At 40.3% G+C, this 18,264-nt stretch overlaps 1 protein-coding gene across 3 annotated transcripts in view; it reads right to left on the bottom strand.

Moving 5' to 3' along the window:
* Positions 1–18,264, bottom strand: part of ANK3 (ankyrin 3) — a 382,561-nt gene that overhangs the window by 37,442 nt on the left and 326,855 nt on the right. For 2 of the 3 annotated variants that reach the window (XM_070781829.1, XM_070781830.1), the window contains exons 38-41: positions 9,103–16,893; positions 8,405–8,479; positions 4,168–4,299; positions 3,126–3,269 (exon numbers count right to left, since the gene is read on the bottom strand). In XM_070781829.1, the coding sequence (XP_070637930.1) occupies positions 3,126–3,269; positions 4,168–4,299; positions 8,405–8,479; positions 9,103–16,893 (8,142 nt within the window). Of the gene's footprint in view, positions 1–192; positions 502–3,125; positions 3,270–4,167; positions 4,300–8,404; positions 8,480–9,102; positions 16,894–18,264 lie in introns of all 3 variants that reach the window. The other variant, XM_070781831.1, reaches the window with a different exon arrangement.

Raw genomic sequence — 18,264 nt, forward strand, 5'->3', positions numbered from 1 at the left:
CTCCTTCTTTAAGTTGGATGTCCTCAAATAGAGATTTGAGTCTTTCTTCCGTTATCTCCTCATCAGGACCAGATTTTCCTTTCTCTTGCTGTTCAGAGCTTACTCCTACTTTTCTAGTCTGCTTCAATGGCTCTGCTGGTTTAACATCTTTTGGGGCCCCAGCCATCCTTCCGAGGTATTGAGGATACTCACTCAGACATATATTCTCCAACTGGCTCTCATCTACATCCACTGCTTCAGGTATTTCTGTTAAAGGCATTGAGTCTTCAAGTTTGCTGTCTTCTAAGGACGTGTCTTCTGCAGTTACAACTGGAGGTCCATCTGCTGAATGCTCTATGTTTCCCTGGGAAGGCACTACCCCATCACTCAGTCTACTGGGGGTTCTAAGGGGAGATTCTATGCTAGAGAGATCACTAAAATAATCATCTTGCTGGAAAGGGGTGGGAGGTGTGTAGTGCAACCCTGTGGGAGTTTCCAGTTCCACTTGAAGGGAAGGATAACCTATGGAAGACAGTACATTTGGACTGACTGAAATGAATTAGAGCACATCAAACAGAAACACATGGAATGACTTAAATTAGTTATGAAAATGTATGATGAATTACAGAACAATGTTGACAAATTTATTGGTTTAGTTCAAATACTTGTAATATAATGAAATAAAAGACTAGTGGCAAACTATAATAAAATAGAATACTAGTTAATTAAGATATAAATTGTTTCCATTGATTTTGGTCATTTTAATATAGTAACTTACATTCACAAATTTAATCCAGTATAAAGTCAGCTGTCATTATGTAAGATACATTTATTCCATGGCCAAATTAATACCTTTCTATCAATACTCTTTGCATGCAAAATCCACATTGTGGTGGACTGAATACAACAAACCATAAGAAACCAATTTTTATAATTACGTATAACTTAAGAACTGTACATAAGAGCAATGCTACTGAATTCTTAACTCTTACTTATTTCATATAAAATTTACAATAAAGAAAAATGAATTTAATCTTTGGAAAGAAATGACTACTAGATTTTAGAGCAGTAGCACTGTGGAAAAAAAATCTAGAAAGATGTTAGGAAAAGGATTTCAAAGGCAGATAAAGTAGAAAAGACTCCATGTAAACTTTTCAGGTATCATAATGTGACAGAGATGAAAAGGTTGTGTATGTATGGAAGTCTTGGTGAACTTGGTGGCAGGGACCCACTCAGAACCACGAATCAAATAAAGAGAGAAAAGAAATGATACACAACAGACAGGAGGAGAACCACTTGCAGAGAGCCTTTGAATGTTCATGACAATCCTGTGAAACACAGAGGTTTACTAACCAGCCTACGCAAAGGGGAAGGAGGGAGCAATTCCCATGTTTTAAACCTTGCTGTGTGTACTAAGGCAGTTATTTTTCTCCTTCAGCAGAGAGAGAAGTCAACAATGGTCTGGTCATGGTGAGGAAAGGAAGTTTCACAAAAGTTCAGCAAAGAGGAGAGACAGGAAAAAAAGGCAACCAGGCACATTTTCTGACTTATTGGTCTGCAAAACTGAAGTATAATTTTTCCATTAGTCCAAGGTAAATATCAATTTAGCTTTGGCTGTAAATTCAACTTGCTATAGGTTTTGAACATTTTTTATGTTATGGTCACCCATAAACCAAAATGTTGTTGAAAATTTGTCTAAGATTACATGAGGTTTATAGTCTGCACAAATAAAGTTGACTTCATAAACATTCCTAAATTTCCCTAAGAATTTTAAAAATAGGGAATGTAAAATACTAAGATGTAGGAACAGAAAGTCCTTATAAATTTAATAATATTCTGATTCTAAAATGTTAAAATTAAATGAGACTTTCAGTTCCATTGAATACTTTCATTGTTTTCTGATGATATTGTTTATTAGAAATACTTTTCTTAAATTTCCCAATAAAGGATATTAAAATCTTCTATAAATTGTGGTTTGGCAATAATTCAACCTTTGATATAACACTGGTCTATCTTTATCTTGTGTGCAGGGAGTCTGGGCACCAATACATGGTCTCATCTATAAGACAAAGCCTTGAAGAGAGCTTTTCTCCAGGTTCTGTAGTATTTATAAACTTAAACCACTTTTGACATTATTACCCTCATGTTTATGTTACGGGGATAACAAGGTACACTTTAAATTTTTTTACTGACTTTAGTAAGCAGAAACTTTCTAAGAATTTTGAGATCTTTTGTCATATGTGCAGATTTGTAAGTTACTGATTATTGGCTAACTTTTCTGTTTAAAAATGGGAAAATAATCACCATATTTTTCAAAAATTGAAATAATAGAAAAATATCTCTAGCTCCTCTTCTTGCCTCCACATAATCATTTTTTACTCAAAATTCATTATAGGAATAAATTTCCATTTATGAAGGTAGATGAGCATTTTGAAAAACATATTTATAATACTTTTCTTAATACTTTGATGAAAAAAAAGCCTCAACTTACAAAGTGAAGGAAATGACAATATTATTATATAAATTAAGCTAATGTAAAAGAGGAATTATTATGTTATTGGCGACATCTATGCTCATTGAATTAGGAATTATGCTACCTTATTATACACAACAGATAAGGTTTTGCCAAACAAAAAATGGCATCCTATGAAGTTAAAATAATGCTAAATAACTAAAACAGCTTTTTGAGTGATATATTAGCCTCTTTAAGCACATGCTTAAATAATTGGTTCTCGAAACAGTAATTAAGCATTTTACTTAACAATTTGTATAATAACCCACAATTTGATTTTACCCATATAGGAATAGAAGAGTCTTCTTGTGTTTTAGGTTAATGTAAAAAGTGACAAATCAGCATGTTCTCTAGATATTAAATTCTCTTCCATTTGGTCATATACTTGAGATACCAACTCTTTCAGTTAACTTAGGCCTTTATACCTCATTATTTGTATTTTATATAACAGACATTTATCAAGTTTGTTCTAACAGAGTGTTTGTTTGCAGACTGTGGCAGAGAATAAGCTGTGAAAATGAGAAATTAAGTCAAGCAAATCACAATTTAGTTGGTTTTACATGACTACTTTGTCCTACTGCACTTTCAAATTTTACCAAATGATTAAGTAAATATGAACACTAAATTCAATTACCATCCACGGGGTCATGGAAAACATTGTTCTCATCTGCAAAACTTCTGGTGCCTGAAATATTTCCATAATCAAATATTGGTCCTTCTAGCAGAGTCACTATATCTATTCGATTAATTTTTGTCAAGACCGAAGTTAAGGCATCAGCTGAAAAAGGATGAAAAAAAAAAAAGGTTGAAAACCCGATTACATTATTTTCTTTTACATCCTCACAATATTCATATGAAGGCATGGCTTTCTTGACCCTCCTGACATTTTAGATCCTCCTTACTCCAGCTATGCAATATTCACTATTCAGAGGACTCAGAAAGCTCGTAGTTCTAGGGAAAGATGTTAGGGTTTTAAGAAGCATTTTATGAAGCTGTGTGTGATGGCAACAACATTCATTCCATCTTGGTAAGGTGCAGAGCAAATGGGCCTCAAGAGAGCTAGATTCTTTTAGTTATAAGGGGAACTTATAAAACTTTAAACACTTTCCTCCCATTAGACTGTCAGAATTGGTCACCTCTGTACTTGATGCTTACCATTTTAATGCCTTACTAAGGTCAGGCTGACTCAGGCAAGCTCACAGTAACTGCACATTGTTGTGGGTTGGTATTTGTCACAATATACACCACTCTCTTTCCCTCACCTCAGCAAAACTAAACCACCCCAAACCCCAGAACACTGGAGAGTTCTCTGCCATCACAGAGCAGGCTGGATGAAATTATTTGGTCCTATCCTTCTATTTTCCTGCACATCCATTTCTGGCCATAGCAGTAACGTCAGTCTTTCCCACCACCACCTCATAACTGAACAGCTAGAATTATATTTTCATTTTTGATGGTCACAGAACTACAGACAAAATGTAAAAATCCCCTACTGCTTGCTTCATAAAAAGCTCCCTAAAGACAGAAGTTTAGAAGGTTAGCATGAAAGTAAACAAGTATAACTTCAAAAGACTTGTGATTATTTTACGATCACTGTGGTTTTCTTAACAATAGGGTTATCTGAAATATTAGACATATGCAGTTTTGAAAGTTAAAGCAATATAGTTTCAGCATACTTGTAGCATTTTTTCCGTCTCTGGTTACCCATTTTTTTAATAACATGAAGCTTTGAGAAATTAAAGAATTTGGATTTTCCACACGTATTTGATTGATTTCATCCACTGAAAAATTCAGTTCCCTTGCCAGTTCTGTAGAAAAGAAAAAGAGTTACTAAGATTTCATGTTATACTTTTATCACATATATTTTATAAAAGTAATGCTTAAATGTCACCAAAAAAAAAAAAAAAAAGGGAAAAGAATTCTATAGTAAAACCCAAGTACAGCCTTGGGCATTAATCTTTATATACTTGATTTCACAGCAAAGTAGTGATAATACACAGGCTGTGACTTCTCTCTCTTGAGGTAATTCCCTGGTTATAATCAGATTTCCTTTGGAGATCATTTTATAAAGATTCTTAATCTGTTCAAAGAGGATGTTGATAGATTCTTTTAATTTAGCCAAATTATTATCTGCAATTTGAAGCAAACTTCATATAAGATAGGTGTGCTAAGACGCTTCAGTCCTGTGCAACTCTTTATGACCCCATGGACTATGACCCACCAGACTCCTCTGTCCATGGGATTCTCCAGGCAAGAATATTGGAGTGGGTTGCTGTACCCTCCTCCAGGGAATCTTCCTGACCCAAGGATCGAACCCGCTTCCCTTCCGTCTCCTACATTGGCAAGTGGGTTCTTTAGCACCACCTGAGAAGCCCATAAGACAGTTAGGGATCTACAGTTCATAAACATGCCATCAGAGAAGCCAGGAGGGTTTTTCTCTAGGCAATATTCATGAAATAGGTCTTTTTCTCACATAATACTCTATTCTATATGCCTTCAAGTTTCATCAGTGCCGCTTGGGAGGTGAAATGACTCAAAGCCAGATCACTGTCTATGATATGCAGCCATTTGTGTAAGAAATAAAAGGGAGAGAAGCTTTCTGTCCAACTAAGTGTATACAGCCATACACTCAATCTTGTAAATGCAGATAGTTATCCCTGGAAGGATACACATGATATGAATAGCTGCCTTGGGGGAGTGAAATTTGGGAGTCAAAGATGATAGGGAGACTTACCTTTCAGTGTATATTTTTTGTACAATTAAAAAAATCTGTCAGATGTGTATTAGCCTTAAGTGATTATAAAAAGTAAGAAATGGGAAAATCCATGGAAAAAGAATTGGCTGAGATTCTATCCTGCTTAAGAACCTTTCCAGCAGTTTGGCAAAATGTATTCAGAGGCTCAAAAAAGTCTATATCCTTTGGCCAACTGATTTAACTTCTAGAAATCTACGGTGACAGTACACAGGGTTGTAGACAGTTATTTACATACATGAATGTCCACTGTAGGCTTGTCCTACTCAAAAACTGAAAACAGAGTGTGTGTTGAACAAAAGAAGAGTTAATTAATGCAGTGGCTGGCAAACTGATTATAGCCTTCAGCCTTTAGGGTGCTTCTAGAAATGAAACTACATCTTATTAGAGCAGAACTTAGCCTTAATATATGGGATACACATTTTCTCTTCCTTTTACCAACAAAAAGCAAAACCTGAATTTATTTCATGATTCACTAGTACTGACAGCAAAACACCATTGTAAAGTATGTGTACTGGATGTTACTTATCCATTAAACCAAGATCAGAAAGAAATAAAAAGAAAATTAATTGTGTATAGAACATTTTCAAAATTATTTATTAAAAAAATCAAAGTACATTGTTCCTTGTTAACAGGAGTTCTGAGGGATGGATTTAAATTTTGTCCTTCTAAATGCTAATTTTCCTAATAACCTTCATTGTGTATATGGTAATTCAAATTAGAAAAGTTAACTTTTTTAAAGTTCCTTATCTCTTTGTGTCTTAAGGACAGTAATCCTTATTGTCCTCATGACCAAACCATATCCTTTGTCTAGAGACTCAGTGAAGAGCAAAGACATTGTCACTGAGAATTTACAAAATTTATGACTTTATGTTTCTTCTTTATTTTCATGTCACATCTCCAAACATTTACTCTGAAAAACTAAGGACTAGTTTTGCTTAAAGAAAATAAGCTAATAGTTATGGGCAAGTAATACTACAAAACCAACATTAGCTCCAGGACATTTTCAGATTATAATGTCCAGTGTTAAAATATGCATGCATGCTTAGTCACTTCATGTCTGACTCTTTGTTACCCCATGGACTATAGTCCAACTCTTGTGAGTCCATGGACTGTAGCCACCAGACTTTCTCTGTCCTTGGGGTTCTCCAGGCGAGAAAACTGGAATGGGTTGCCGTGCGCTCTTCCAGGGGATCTTCCCAACACAGGGATCGAACCTGCATTTCCTGCATTGCAGGAGGATTCTTTATTGTTTGAGCCACCCGGAAAATATAAATATTATGTTCATACATATTTATACATGATGAATTGCTATTAATTCTTAATAGTCTGCAAAGGATTACTCAGATCCCCTGTTTTTTCCAGAGCTCCACTAGATTAGGTCAGTAGCAGTGTGCCTTAGGGCAGGGCTTGGCAGCAGAGGCGTCCTTTTAATGGAGAGGGTGGGTGGCACGAGACTCAGGGCATTGGAAAAAAATAATTGTAGGTGACCTTTTGTGCCACAATCTAGTTTCATAACCTCCCTTTTGACAGCATAGATAATTACTTCCTTGAGAATGTCTGTCCCTGATAGTATGCAAGATGACTTTAAATATGACAGTAATTAACATTTATTTATGTTTAACTTTTGGGAGAAGGCAATGGCACCCCACTCCAGTACTCTTGCCTGGAAAATCCCATGGATGGAGGAGCCTGGTAGACTGCAGTCCATGGGGTCGCTGAGGGTCAGACATGACTGAGCGACTTCACTTTCACTTTTCACTTTCATGTATTGGAGAAGGAAATGGCAACCCACTCCAGTGTTCTTGCCTGGAGAATCCCAGGGACGGGGGAGCCTGGGGGGCTGCCGTCTATGGGGTCACAGAGAGTCGGACACGACTGAAGTGACTTAGCAGCAGTAGCATGTTTAACTTTTATGTTGTTTGGCTGTGCATTAAAAAAAATACATACCATCTATAAAATTTAAAATTTCTCTGATTCATGTGAAGTAGGATTTGAGGGGTCCAGTTAATATCAGAATACAAAGCAGTACTGTCCAGTTGACACAGAGCCTTATCTTCATCTTAAGTGAAGTGGAATCAAGCCAAATATTCCTTTTCTACACGCCAATTATAAAAGGTTTCATTCATTTCACAGAATCCAACTATTTTTGTAAATTGAATATCCTTTTTCTTAAAAATTTAATTCAAAATTTAACTGTCATCCTTTGTTTTGTTGTTTATATAGTTATTGACAATGATCCTTGCTTTCTATTATCACAGTGATATAATGGGCTTCCCTGGTGGCTCAGTGGTAAAGAATTCACCTGCCAATGGGGGAGATGCAGGTTGAATCCCTAATCCAGGAAGATCCCACGTGCCTTGGAGCAGCTCAGCTTGTGTGCCACAACTGCTGAGCGTGTGCTCCAGAGCCCGGGAGCTGCAACTGCTGAAGCCCACGCGCTCTCGAGCTGGTGCTCTGCGGCAAGAGAAGCCACTGCAGCCTGAGAGCAGCCCCCGCTTGCCACAGCTGGCGAAAAACCCGCACGACAGTGACGACCCAGAAGGTCCCAAAACAAATCAAATTACTAAAAACAAAAGGAAGCATTTTTTTGGGGGAAAAAAGTGACATAAGATTTCCTTTTAAATACATCTTTGAGCATAAAACTGAGTCTCCTTAAAAGTTTCAGGTAAATAAAATGTGTGTATTATAAATAATGTGTGTATATCACAAAAATTGTGACAATGACTCATGAATAATTAAAACTTTGTGAAACCTAGGCATGGATTAGTTGAACTATTGCCTAAGAGAGCTACTCTAAGGGCATAAACCATGCTTCAACATTTTGTATTATTTAAAAACCATAGCCTTTAGGTATATTTTCCTTTATGCCCCCCAATAAATCTTCCATTAGGTAAAAAGGTTATCCTATATTACCAGAAATGGCATTGTGAAGAAAGTGCTCAAATTTAAGGTAAAATAAATTTAAATTTTCTATTCTATAGTGCATATGCATAGAAAAGCTTTGAAAAAAACATAGTATACAAGGTATTATCTGTAATTAACTCTGGGTAGATAGAATTATGAGTGATTAAAAATGTTTTTTATTCCTTTTAAAAAAAATAAACTATTTGTGAAAAAGAAAAAATTAAGAAATTTCATTCGGATGTATACACACTTACCTGTCCAACTGAGTCCCAGGTGATCGGCTACTATTGCCATCCTGATATCTGTCCGTTCACATGGACTCTGTGGACCTACGATTTACAATTTCTTAATTAAAACAATCATCAAGAAAGACACGACACTGGAAAATTGCTTTCAGCAGTACTCAGATTTTACAGAGAGACTGACGCTAACACTGTACACTGAAATGTGTCCTAGTCACCTACATGAACACTCCTCTTTTACATGACTCACTTGGTTTTCACCTACATCAGGCCAAATGTCAGACTACATGGATGCTCGATGTAATGAAATTCAACATGCTGACGAGCTAGCTACTCGACAGTAGCTACAGAAGTGTCGTGGGGGTGAAAACACCACGATGGCATTTCAACATCTGTGCTTTTACTGTGACAGAATCATATGCACTAGCACACTGAAAAAAAAGTTGCTCATCTTGAATGACACCGATATCTTCAGCATGCTTCCCTAGCTGCCTCTAGTGTTGCTGGGTTAAAAGGAAGGAGAGAAGAGTGTATAGACAGCACACACAGATGACGATGACGGAATGAGAAACTACAGTTAAGTCACTCCACAGGCAATCACAACAGCTCATGCACTAGGGTCTACAGGTTGGAAAGTGTTTACAAACTATGCTCGTTCTCCAGGATGTGAGCAAAGAGTGCTCGAGAGACCTGACTGCCTTCATTCTCACCAGTCCTTCTACTGCTCCTTTTCTCACTGCCGGCCTTTTCACTCTTTGATTTTAAAGGTGCTGCCTCTGTTTTCTTATCTCTAGCAGACCTCGTTGTAACCGAAGGCGGGCCACCCCGGGAAGTCTCGGACAACGACGTGTTTCTTGAGGTACTGTCTTCCTCATCGGACAACTCGGACTGCATCTTTTTGTCTTCTTCAGAGAGGCGGTCCACAAGCTTTAAGGTCTCACCACTAATTCCCTTAAAATATTCAATGGAGTGTTTACATACTTCCTTAAGCTGACTTTTCCTGACTTTAACTGTGGTGCTGGTGCTGGTGGTGGTGGTGGTGGTGGTGATGCAGGTGGATCTTACCTTTACTGGCAACTTGGATGGAAGCTGCTTGGCCTTGCCTTTCTCTGGCTGCCCTTGCTTTTGTGTGGCACGTGGTTTTCTAACTGAACCTGAGTTATCCCTGTGTGTGTTTTTCACTGGAATTCTGGACTTCACATCTACACATGAAGAAGTAGTAAGGCCTTTGGTTTTCTCAGACTGACTAACCTGCTTCGTTTTACTCACATGAATGTTTGGCATATGATCTGGTGGTGGGAAGAGATCTTTTGGTGAAGTGGCCTTTATGGGAAGTTTGGATTTTCGCCTAATCCCTATTGGTTCCTTTGTCTTTTGCTGCTCTCCAAGAACTTTCTGTTTCTCTCTCACACAATGTCCTTGAAGTAGCCCTGTCTTTTTTTCTGATGAGCTTTTCACTGGATTAGCTTTCTCTGTGGTACGAGTGGGTGCAGAATGTTCTGTCAGAACTACATGACTTGTAATGTTATCTGTCTGTATAGTGGAAGAATCCAAATTGTTGTTGTTATTAAAGTTATCTTTTTGAAAATCATGTTTTTCTTGGGGCCTAACGCCCATGTGGCTATTGGCTGTATTTGAAACCACCGTTACAGGTTCATTCTCTAATCCCTGACCACTGGTCATCACAGCTTCTGTCTTATCTGTCACTTCTCCAGGGCCTTCTTTCTTCAAGGTCATGGTGGATGCAGAAATTCCCATTTTTATAGGCGTGCGCAACTTGGGGTCAAGTTTAGAGGAGTTAGTGGCTGCTCCTGCTTTCTCCTGTGAGCCACTAGCGGACGTGCCTTCCTGACACTCTCCGCTGGTCGGGACGCTGGGGTTGGGTTCCACTGGAGGTGCCTCTACATTTCCCTCTAGATTGGTTTCTACAGTGGTGTCCCCTGCCTGTGGCTGTGGGGTGGCAGTGATCGTGCTTTTATCCCCTTCCCCCGGGTCCCCTGACTTCCCTTCAGAAGTATGCTCACCAATCTGGAAAAATTGGAGCCTCTCTTCAACAAAATCCCTCTTGCTCATGTCAATTGCACCACTGCGAGTCATCTCAAACATTTTTCCTTCGTGAAATGGGAAGGGGTTAGGCTCACTAGTTGGGGTACTTTCATCAGTTGGCGTGCGGGCTGGTGTTGTATCGGGGGTGGTTGCTGGAGAGCGGTCTTCCACAGCCAGACCAAATGGCTTATTTTCGTCTTCCCGGGATTTACCGTCATACACGTCATCATCTCCTCGGTTATTAGACCAGGGGTCAAAATCTAGACCTTTGGTAGCTACCGTTTTAAAAGGAGTGGCAAATTCTTCATCTACTTTGTAACTGAAGTAAGTATCAGGAAACACTGATCTGTCAGGGTGTCTGCCTTCTAGTGTGAAAAACTGGGCCCCTGACTTCTGATCAGTCTTATCAGGAGTCTTTTCAGATGGAGAACTTTTAGGAGGTGGCTTATCTTCATCTGGTCCCAACCTTCCCTCCTCCTCCTCGATAACTTCGAGTTTGCTTTGGCTAAAGGAGCGATCAGCTGGCTTCAGAATGCCCTCCGTGTTCCAGATATCTTTCTTCAGCTCCAGGGTCTGACTGGGGAGCTTAGAATCACTCTCAGTCAAGCCATCATCTTCGTCTTGCAGGTCATAGCCATCCAGAGAGTCGATCTCTGTGGCATCCGTATCATGAGAGAACTCTGCTGTGGTGGCAATGGAACACTCCGTGATGGACTGGTCATTGTTCCCGTTCTGGGTAGCTTCATTCTGAGGTGAATCAAGGCCAAGGCCGAATTCAGTATCTTTTCCAGGTCCATTCATTTCTAATTCTTTCTGGGTGGAAGCCTTTTCAGCAGAGGCTTTGGATTTGGTCACTTCTTTTTGTTCATCGTCGACCTCCTTTAACTTGAAGGTGTATTTTTTGACTGGCGCTGGCTGATAAAGGGATTCGTCATCACTGGAGTCACTGACGTCCGCCCCAGGAGGAACTGGGGAGGGTGGCTGCACCCTGATGACCGGTTCGGCCAGCTGGTACTTGTCATGCTCGTCTTGCAGACTGACTTCAATCATGTCAACCTCCCTTTCAGGAAGATAAGGATGTTTCTTATCCGACTCCATCTGGTCTGCATCCAGCGGTGGAGGAGGGGGAAATTCAATGTAGGCAACTCTGTTAGTTTTGGGTCTCTGGTTAGAGTCCTTGCTCACGTTGTTAGGCATTTCATGCTCGACTGCAGCCATCTGCTCCCCTGCAGGCTGCTTTAAGGAGGCCGATTTGGCCTGTTCCTCCTCCTCAGATTCCTCCGAAACCTCGGGAATTGGGCTGGGTTTGCCTGGTATATAAGCTATAAGCGAGTCTGGTGTCTTAGAAGTAAATTCGTAACTCACTTCCTCTGAACTGGGAGTCTCTGGGGTTAAAGGGCTCTTCCCGGAGCTGTCTAGAAAGGAAACTTGCTCTAGAGTGTCGTCTTCTGGGCTGCCTTGAGGAGAGGGAGGCTGCTTCTGCTGTCTACATGTGTAAAAGGTCCCCCTGGCCTCTTGCACTGTCTTACATTCCTGACTTATGATTTTTTTTACACCTCCTTGTTGTATCTCCTTCTCATACTGCTTTCCCACCTGCACAAAGCTGACATAAACAGGTAAAGTTTTTATTTCTTTCCCTCCCTCCGTCTGGGCTAGTGGTACAACTTTCTCCAATCCATCAATGGGACTGTGGTCGAATACATCACTAGAGGGCGATTCCTTTCCTGGGCTAAACTCTAGAGAATCTGGAGACTTGGTCGGGGAGAGCTCTGTTTCATCGAGAGGCGGGCATAAGCCTACATAACTCTGGTGTTTTGAAACTTTGCTGATTTCTGAATAGGTTACTTTTTCTTCTTCTATAGAATTAAAGTGCTGTGTCTCAACTGTCTCTTTAGTCATACTTGACTGGGATAATTTTGGCGACAGTTCATGTTTTGGAAATGTCGACGGCTCACAAAAACCATCGGGAATATCTGGAGCTGGTGTCCTCCTTTCCTCTGCAACCCTGACCGGGATGTGCGACACCGCCGAGCTCTCACTTCTCCTGGAAGGCTGGTCAAGAGAGCCACCTGGATGCTCCCCATCTTTAACAACATATTCCCTATATAAGACTTTTTTGGAGGGAGATTTTACAGTCATTTCCTTAATTTCTGAGAGAGAGCCATTAGTTAACAATTTGTGTTCTCTCTCAGTCACAGACAAAAACTCATCCCTGTGGTCAACAATTTCACTCTCAGGGTGACCAACATGATTTTCTCTTACATCATGAACAAGTACATGTGAAAGTTTCTCTTTCTGTGACTTATTATTAGCAGCTCCAGAACTTTCCCACGTTCTAAAGACCTTTTTGTCCCATGGTCCCTTTGTTGCTAAGTCTGCAGTTACATGACAAGACAAGTCTTTAGCCTGTTGCTCAGAAAAATAGTCAGGCATCGCTTTACTTGACATTTCAGTCCTCTGTTTTTTCACATCATCAGAACCAAAATCATTTACAACCATCTCATTGCTCTCGGCATGCTCATCTTTAGCTTTTAGTACTGTAGGATCTTTTTGCACAGAGACACTTTCATCTGAGGGGTCTGTGGCCTTCTGCTGTTTTTCTCGAGCAAACGCCTGGTAGACAGGTAGCTTGCTTTCCTGGATTTTTTTAACTGGGATTCTGGATTGGCCATCTGGCTTTCTGTCTTCTTGAGAAACGTCCTTACTTTTGGCCTGTGCGCCCTGTTCAAATTTTAATCTAATGGAACTGAGTTTAGATTGCTTGAGCTGAAACCCAGATTGGGGCCCTTCTGGTTCTTTGCTCTGAGAACTACTTCCTTTGGCTTCCTCTGTGGACTTGCTGTCCTTGGTCTGCTGGGGAGGAGCCCTCTCTGGGCTGCCGGGCAGATGGGCTGCGTTCCTCTCATCGGCTCTGGGGATGCCGTGTCCCTCGCGGCCATGTTGCCTCACCTTGACCCACTCATCACCGGAGGCCAGCAGTTCCGTCAGCAGTGCCTTCTCAGGGCTGCTACTGGTAGAGCTTTGGGATGAGTATTCTTTGCCATTTCTAGGGCGTTGCTTTTTCTCTGGGGACTGCAGTTCATCATTGAGCTTTTCAGTTTTGTCACGAAAAAACTGTGACACTTCAGTCAGTTTCTCTTCCGCTTCCTTCACGGTCCTGTCCACCCTGTCTTCGTATATCAACTTCTCTCTACCTCTATCTAATCTGTCCTCAGTAAAGCGCATCCACATGGCATGTTTTGGACTACTAACATCGCCAGAATAGTGCAACACTGTCACTTTATCAAAATGCTCATCTTTAGACACTTTACCTACACCATTTTCAGACACATCTTTATAGATTTTGGAGAGAATTTCTTTTTGGGGGGCAGTGACTACTTTTTCTCTGGCCCGCTTATCAGACTCTGAGCTAGGGGGTCCTGCATGGTCTGTAACCGATTCCTCAGTATCAGAATGAGACACATCTAGCTTTTCTGACAGAAGCATTTTCTCAGCAAACCTGTAAGACTCCCCTCTTAGTTCTGACAACTCATCGTCATGGTATTCTATCGAGTGTTGACTCAAAAGCTTCAGTGTTTTATAAGAGTCATCAGATATGAGTTGAGCAGAACTAGGGCGACTATCTTCTTCTTGGGACACAGGAGTGTTTACTCTGGAAGACTCCAGATAAGAAGGCAATGACTCTTCAGCAGTGAGTTCTTCTTCTTCTTGCTGACCCTGTTCCTCTGAACAAGGAAAAGCATCGTGTTTTTCTGGCAGAAAATCTTTTAGGTTAATATCTCCCCGGGATAAGTCTTTCTGATATACATACATTTCCTTTTCTGGATGCTTTTTGGTTTCTCTAATAATGACTTCAGTGGGCTCAGCCTGGTTACCTTTTTCGATGTGGACTTCTATTATACGCTCCAGTTTGGGTTTCATTTGGTTGTCCTTCTCTGTGTGCTGGGCTGAGGTTTCAGCAGCAGACTTGTGACCGTCTGGAGATACTGCCGATTTATGTTCAAACAGACCTGCCAGTTCTTTGGAAGGGTCCCGACCGGACTGAAAGGCTTTCATGATGTCGTGGACTGACATGGTTTCTTCAATTCTCTCAGAGGTACCTTCACCGCCTGGTGGAGAATGATAAACCATTCTGGTGGTTGTGGTGATGTGAGTCTCTTCCTTAACACGCATGCCTTTGCCCAGAACGCGATTGTGGTCATCATCTTCACTACCGGCTTTCATCTGAAACGCTTTGACTTTTTCTTTAATGCTAGACGTGGTGGGCTTTGGTTCCAGTTCCATAAAAGTAGGTGACGGTTTGGGTGACACGGGCTCCTCTGGTTGGGACGGGGGAGCATCTCCAGCTGAGGGCTCATAGCTCCTGATAACATGAACCACTTCAGTTCTTGTTTCTGTAATGACTGGAGGGATGGGGACTTCGTGGAAGAGTGGTTTGGGACCAGTGCTTTCAGCGCTTTGTGGGGCCGAAGGTGTTTTTTCACTTCTTGTTTCAAAGCCACTGTCAGACAAGGGACTTTTATCTTGGTCATGTTGAGAAAAATCATCTGGAGACTCCAAAATAGTATCTGTTCCAAAAAAGGAATCGGCCATCTTACATAACTCTTTCTCAGAGGTGGAAGGCCTCATGGAGGCTGGAGGCATTTTGAGTTTGTGTTCCTGCAGGGCAATTGCTGGTTTTAAAATTCGTTTCTGTCTCTCTTCACCATCCTTCTTGGCATCCTCAAACTTGTACTTTAAGTTTGTCAGGGAACTACTCCCGATATCATTTGTTAGGTAATCGATAACTTTGGTCAGGTTGTAATCCTTCTCAGAGGCGGCCTTTGCCTTGACTTGCACTCTCTCTGGCAGAGATGGAGAATGGCTCACACCAGCTTGTTGTCTTGCCTCTCTTATTTCTTCTGAACTAAATTCTATCCAGTCGTCTTCAGGAGAGTGTCCTTTGTCACTCTTTGGTGATTTGAGTGGTCCTTTATCTACACAGACATCCTTTTTAAGGATTTCACTAACTTTCACTAAGTCTTCCTTGACTTTCTCGACAATTTTGAAAGGTTCTTCATCATCGATTCTCCCTTCTTTGGGGAGTTCAGGTTGGAATGGCTTCTCCTCAGGCACATCTGTTTGGAGTATTGCAGTCATCCGCATTAGGTCCTCCTTCATTTCAGCCACATCTTTTAATATCTCCTGACTGGAAGATAGAGAAGATGGTGTAGATAGCTTAAGGGCAGATGGTGCAAGGAACAAAGATGATTTAACTGGAGATGAAGTTCGATTGAAATGGGGCTGAGGACGTGTCTCCGTAGTCAATGTTTTAATGGGCGACAGCAAGGCTGCTGCTGATTTTGTAAGTGAATTAGAGTCTGGAAGTTTCTTTAATGCTGGTTCTGGCAAAACATTGACTACAGAGTATACTGGCACTGTTATTATTGATGAAGTTACAGATGAGGTAGTTGCAGATATTGATGACCCAAGGGATGTATAGAGTGCACTTGCAGAAGGAGTTCTTAGAGACTGAAAAGCTGATGGTGCTGGAGAAACATAAGACCTGAGTGGGGAAAATGGCATTGCTGTAGTGGAAGGGAACACTTTCTCAACTGCATCAGTGGCCGCGGTAACCACAGAGCTCACAGAGTTTGTGGCTGTAGCAATTTTTTCCTGTAATGTGGCAGTGGCTTTGCATCCATTAATTAACGTTGAAGATGATGGATATTTCAGAGGGGAAATAGATCCATTGACTAATGCTACCTCTGCATGTCCGGGCATCTGTTTCACAGGTGATGAAAGAGAAGAGGCCATGGTAACTTTAGCTGATGAAATGACATCAGCTGTTGCTTTAGCTGGAGACACCACTGACTTTAAAGGTGAAGATATTAGCGGTGCTGCTGATGTGATAATTGACTTAAATGGCAGACTCGAAGAATACATATTAATGTTTGATTTGGGGGAAGCAGGGGGTGTCATAGTAATTGACGACCTCTCCAAAAGAGATCCTGCGGTAGTCACTGGGGAGGTTCGAGAGGAAAATGTAGAAGTGGATGCCAGCCCCTTTAAAGGTGAGGCCTCTGTGACTGTGGGAGCTCTAACCAGGGTGCCAGAGGAAACCTGGATATTGTATGGAGACTGTGACACCACTGTTTTTATTGGTGAAGAAATTGTCCGAAAGGATCTAATCGGAGATGCCACGTCACTAATGGATTTAACCGAAGATGTAGTTGATGCGCCTAATGTGGATTTGATTGGCGAAGGAGTCGAAACAGACCATATTGATTTTAATGGGGAAGCTGATGGCGTATTAGAGGAAGAACTTGACAAGGAAGTGAAGCCTGACTTGGCCGGCCCGGGCACTGTCATCGGAGCTGTGGTCCAGGACTGGTAGGGTCTTGTAGAAAAGAATGGCTTGTATGAGTAAGTGGTGGGGAGGGATCTTGTTGCTCCTGCACTCCGTTCAACTGTTTCTTAAATTTTAAAATGAAATCAAACACAAAAATCAACAAAAATGGTTGAGAAACAGAGAGACCAGAGAAAAAAATTGGTCAGTAAACTTTGAAATATTACAAAAGCAAGTACAATTGTTTGCATGATTCAGAATGGAAGAGGCAAAAGGAACAATTAAGAGGGAAAAAAAAATTCTATAGACGCAACTAATCCAAGGTTAAAAATAAAACTAAATAAAACACAGAGCAATGTGAAATGAAAGACAGAAAAAGCACACTGCAACCAAGAGGCCAACGATGAAAAATAAAAAACATGAGGAAAGAATTAATGATGAGAAAAATAACCACAATGGAAAACTGTTCGCTTACTTCCTATTGACTTTCTTATGTGCTGGTTTTGAAATATCAGTAGCCTTTCTGTTTTGCCTGTATAGGTACATATTTGTTCTGCACAACCATATAACTCTCATTTCAGTAATTTCTAATGTTCCATCTCCTTGAACCTCTCAGCGATACAGATGCCACCTACTCAGAGCCATATCAATGTGCATAGCTATACATTAAATGTCTAAAACTGTTATTTTAGAAAACCACTCAAGCCTATTTCATGCAGAATCCAAAATAACTTTTAAGTGACAGGCAACTGATGTGCAAACTGTGAAGCCACTGGATTTTAAATTTGCATCTTCCATGCACAATTCGGTTATGCTTCACACCCATAAAAAGCCAATAAGAGCAAGAAATTTTCTGAGTCAGAATTTTAAAAGAAAAAAAAAAAACAAAGAAAAGGAATGTTTGCATTGATCTTTTCCATGCAGTATATTCCTTTTGGTGAAGAAAAAAAGAAACATAATATGAAATGATTTTAGAATGCATGTGTACACACACACACACACACACACACACAAAAGGGGAAAAAAACCAGAAATATGGTTCATGGTTACCATAAGCAAGCAAAGCAACTGAAAACATTTTCTCATGCGCGATATATCATGGCAAACGAGCCAAAGAAGTAATACAGTTTTTATGCCATATTATGCACAATGTGCAAACTTTAAAAATACTTTCACAAGAGCATTTAGAAAGAAGAGTACACTTTTTCCATGAGATGTTAAGTCTTGGTACCTTTTGAGATTTTTATGAAAATATTTAATACTGCATATGAAAACATCCCTCTGCAACAGAATGTATCCATGTCCGGTTTGTCTTTATTATGGACAAAAAGCACATAGCACTCAGATATTTTTCATAATCCATTATACTTTTAATTCTCAAAAGGTATCATGGGGGAAATTTAAAAAGCACAGTCATATTTTTAACACCCCATATTTAAGTATCTATAGTGGGATACAGAATATATCTGTATGTATGTTTAATCAATAACAGAGGGGC

The sequence above is a fragment of the Bos indicus genome, chromosome 28 (genome assembly GCF_029378745.1).
Source record: "Bos indicus isolate NIAB-ARS_2022 breed Sahiwal x Tharparkar chromosome 28, NIAB-ARS_B.indTharparkar_mat_pri_1.0, whole genome shotgun sequence".
Classification (NCBI taxonomy): domain Eukaryota; kingdom Metazoa; phylum Chordata; class Mammalia; order Artiodactyla; family Bovidae; genus Bos; species Bos indicus.